The 4,279-nt window shown below is 38.4% G+C and overlaps 1 protein-coding gene across 1 annotated transcript; it reads right to left on the bottom strand.

Annotated features, from left to right (window-relative positions):
* Positions 1 to 1,204: 1,204 nt before the first annotated feature.
* LOC120177076 lies at positions 1,205 to 3,361 on the bottom strand. Its single transcript, XM_039183319.1, has one exon. The coding sequence runs from the start codon at positions 3,298 to 3,300 to the stop codon at positions 1,360 to 1,362; it is 1,941 nt and encodes a 646-aa protein (XP_039039250.1). The 5' UTR covers positions 3,301 to 3,361; the 3' UTR covers positions 1,205 to 1,359.
* Positions 3,362 to 4,279: the final 918 nt, after the last annotated feature.

Genomic DNA, 4,279 nt, shown 5'->3' with positions numbered 1-4,279 from the left:
TAAGTAAGATTTGGGGCTGATAAATTATTATTTTTTGAAGGTACAAGAGACTCTCCGGATCGTTCGACAGCTCGACCCAGCTCTTCTAGATCAATTAAACCACGTGTGCCAGTATTCACACGTAAGACCCATAAATTTTATGATTTTAGAGATTTATTTATGTTACCCATAAGTAATATAGTGTTATTATAAAATAGGTTCGAAAACTGTAGCAGAGTGTGGTGAAACCAGAAATCAGTAGATCTACTATTTGATCCTATTATCAAGGTGTGTTCCCTAATTATTACTGAACTGTTTTATTAGTTTTAATATGAGGTACACTGAGTTCTTTGGTTACTGTTTTATTGATGCATCAATTTAATGTGATGATTTATGGAATTTGTGTCACGGTGCAATTGAACTTTTGGATTGAATTACAATAGTATAGCTCTGATCAAGCTAATAAACAGAATGGGCCTAATGTGACTCTTGGGGCCCCAAGATACATTAGGTTGGCTTCCTTTGCTGTGTGCTTAGGGTAAGCTATATGGACTTGGACTTACGGGCTTAAGGATACAAGCTATAAAGTTTATCCTTAGGTTGGCTTTCTTTTTGCTGTGTGCTTAGAGTAAGCTATATGGAAAATAGTTTTGGAAATTACTGATGGTGTACAAGAAAAGAGTTTAAACTATGATTTTCAAAAGTTAAACTCTTTTATGAATTTATGAGATTTACTGGACTATGATTTGTTTAATGTACCTATTGTGATTTTAAGGTAATATTGGGACACACTGAGCCTAGCTCACCTTTCGAAAATGTTTTTCCCCCTTTCAGATACTGTTGGTTAGATACATCGGTTCAAGCACTTGGAGGATCAACATATCTCTTGAAGTATATCTGATTGTAATGTTTTATCTTGCTAGTTGACTTGATTTTGGTGACATGGACCTTATTTTAAAGTATCGTATTTTAGGATGATGACACTTTTGCTATTACTGTTCGGTTTATTGTGAATTTGATTTTGAAGACCTGTTTTAAATTAATTTATTACTTATTGGTATTATATTTACAAGTTGGGTTTTGATGGTATAATTTATTTCATGACATTTATAATGTGATTTTACATTGATTGAATAACGATTTCAGAAAATGTCTTTAAGAATCATAATGTGATCCACTAGACTTAGTCGAAACGCATAGGCTGGGTCTAGGGTGTTACATCATGAACTCCTTCCTGACCTTAAACCAGCAATGCAGCTCTGCAAATGACGAAAAAATACTTATGATCGCCGATGGAAGGCCGATAACTGTATGTACACTCCATTAGAAAATGACGGGACATTGTTTCGAAGAAGGAATTACAATGGAAATGTGATTGAATCAATGAAATCCCCTTGAACCTCTTGACTGATACAGCTCCAGTCTACTTTTGGCCTCTTGTAAAAGAGCGTCTATAGTTTCATCCTGGGTCATGTAGGACTGCTTCGATGCCCATTCAAGCACCGTAAGTGCCTCGGATTGGGCAAGTTCTTTGCTATCCGGTACGTGGAGGGCAATGTAGCATAGGAGAACCAACGCCGAGAGTTGAACGATTTGTTCTCCGAAATACACTAGCTGAATCAAATGCTTTGCACCACCTGCACTAATGATTGCTTTGGAGTGATCAAGGTGTAGGTAGTTATCAGTGCAAGCAAACTTGGTGAGTGCAATAGCAGCCTCCTTGGAAACCTCAGCTTCTCTCTCATCAAGAAGTTTAACCAATGGGGCAATCATCCTTGTTTCGGTTGCTCTAAACGTCCTTGCCAAATTACCAATAGCCTTGATACAAGGAATTAGCAGCTCAGAATCAGCCTTCTCGATAATATTCAACAGCTGATCAACTATGAGCTTACAAGCATGGGAATTCGGCTTAAAGGCAGACCTTCTCAAATTGGTGTCCCGTGCTGCCACAGCTGTGATTTCCATTAATGCCATAGCCGAATTAAACTGCACATCATAGGTACCTGTTTCTAACAAAACTGCAAAACATAGCAATGCTCTAGACTCGGTGATACTCCGACAAATAGAAGAATTCCCCTTGGCAAGATGCCACAAAGCTCTAGCTGCCATTGCCTTCATATAGAACTTGGTGGCAGGATCTTCGAGTTCCCTTCCCTTCATAGTCGCGCCAGATTGCTGCGGTTGATAATAAACATGATGAAATTGCTTCACATTTCCCTGACTGTTACTCCTAACATGATTAGTACTCGGCTTTTGTGGTGATTTCGCCCCTCCCTTCATTGCCATTGTGCTGGTAACCACATTGTGCATCTGATTCGGGGTTTGGTTCCCCATTGGATGCAGAACCGGACTCTGATGATCTTCATCAACAGCTACTTTCACAGTGGCGTTATTACTATTCGCCATAACCACCGCATGGATCAAGGTGGCCTTGTTACTAGCAATAGCATATTTACTATGTTCTTGAATGGTTTCAAACGCCAAATGGCTAACGAGTAATCGGATTATATTGTGCTGAGCGAATAAATTTTGACATTTTGTGTAATTAGCTGCCAGTTCAGACACCGCCCACGCCGTCACGGCTTGAACTTTCATAGGACCTTCTTTGAGGGTTTTCGCAAACACCGTGCAAACGCCGGCGTGGATCATGTGCTCCACGCTTTCAGGGTCCTTACCCAGAAGCCCAATTGCTTTGGCGGCGTTTTCTTGACCTTCAATTTTCCCTTCTTTGAGTAATTTCAATAACGGTCCAACCCCTCCTTCTTCTATAATCAGTTTCCCGTAACGGTCATTGTCTCTGGCCAGGGAAACGAGAGAAGCCGCCGCGTCGGACCGGTTGTCAAGTGAGCCGGTGTAAAGGATCGCTATTTGTTCCCATATTAGACATAAAATGGGCTCGTTTGCGGCGATCGGAGGAAGGCCTAAGTACTCATTGTCGCGATCGTCACCGGAAGCCGATACGCGGAGAAGCCAGGAAACGTTGCCGATTGAGTTCTCGAGCTGAGAAGACATTTTACGGAAAGCCGCGGCAGGGATGATTGTAAACACGCGCTTCATTAGGCCATTGGCGCGGCATTTGAGGACCAAAGACAAGGCCTTAACGAGGACTTGCTCGGTATCATCGATGATAAGGCGCGTGGGACGTTCGTAAAGATCGGAACTCGCACGGGCCGCCTGCCGGAGCAAGTCAACGAGTTTCTCTGTCTTGGACTTAAGCTCCGCACACTCTTGCTTGAACGAACTCGCTTCGTCCGCCGCTTTCGTCACTTGGTCCGCTAACTGAATTGGCTTTGCCAAGATTTGCTTCAATATATCCGCCATCACAGAAAATGAAAAACAGGGTAAACTTTATCAGATCAAAAAATGGAGAAACAAATCAAATTGATGAGAAAAGGGAAGAGGTTTCTTGGGTTTTTGACGTTTTCTTCAGAGGCTTGATGAGGGTTTTTAACGTAGTTTTTGCGTTAGAAAAGTGGAGAGGAATAAAGAAGAAAAGGGTGGTCATTCATGGCGGACGAGATTTATTAAAAGGTCAAACGCTTCTTTATAGCATTTGGCAGGGAAACAGCTTTTACTAACATCAACTGAATTTTGGGTATTTTTCATTGGAGAAAGGAGGAGTTTATAATGGAGGAAGTGTTCCTCTTATTTTTCCTGATCAGACGAGATCCTGTTGCTCTTCATTTTTATTATTTCAGACTTATTTCATTTGCCAATAATACAAAACTATTACTTGCCATTGGATCACTTGTCTAGACTTAGAATTTCAGATATGGTAATTATTTCAAAATCTGCATCCTATAATAATTAGTATCACTTTATTTTTTATATATATAATACCTAGGTTTGAAAAATTAAAATTAGAAAAAGAAAAATTTAAGGAAATAATATCACATTTACTTTATTACTTTTTATTTATATTGAACGATAATTAATTTGATTATTTATTCTATTTTAATATTTAAATCAAATTTAAAATCTTCTAGAATTAAAGTTAAAAGTGTGCAAGGAGGGGATAGAATTAAAACAACATAGGACTATTACAAAAATAAGTACATAAACTATATCTAAAATTAACATTTAGTTTTAAGAATTTTTTATTAAAAATCGATGTCTAATATTTTTCGTTATACTTTTAGTTGTCTATTGTTAAAAAATCGTTGAGTAACACGTGTCATGTTTATTTTTTTTTTAAATAAAATGTCATTTAAAATATTTTGAACATAAGAAGCGTTACTTAACGATTTTTTTTAACGATTGACATCTAAAAGTGTAATAGAGAAAACATTAGACATCTACT

The sequence above is a fragment of the Hibiscus syriacus genome, unplaced genomic scaffold (genome assembly GCF_006381635.1).
Source record: "Hibiscus syriacus cultivar Baekdansim isolate YM2019G1 unplaced genomic scaffold, ASM638163v2 tig00112281_pilon, whole genome shotgun sequence".
Lineage (NCBI taxonomy): Eukaryota > Viridiplantae > Streptophyta > Magnoliopsida > Malvales > Malvaceae > Hibiscus > Hibiscus syriacus.
The sequence above is the reverse complement of the archived record's forward strand: the minus strand, read 5'-3'. Positions and strand labels throughout refer to the sequence as shown.

Excerpts from the sequence above, each read along its gene's own strand:
- LOC120177076 (XM_039183319.1), bottom strand. The coding sequence starts at position 3,300 with ATGGCGGATATATTGAAGCAAATCTTGGCAAAGCCAATTCAGTTAGCG.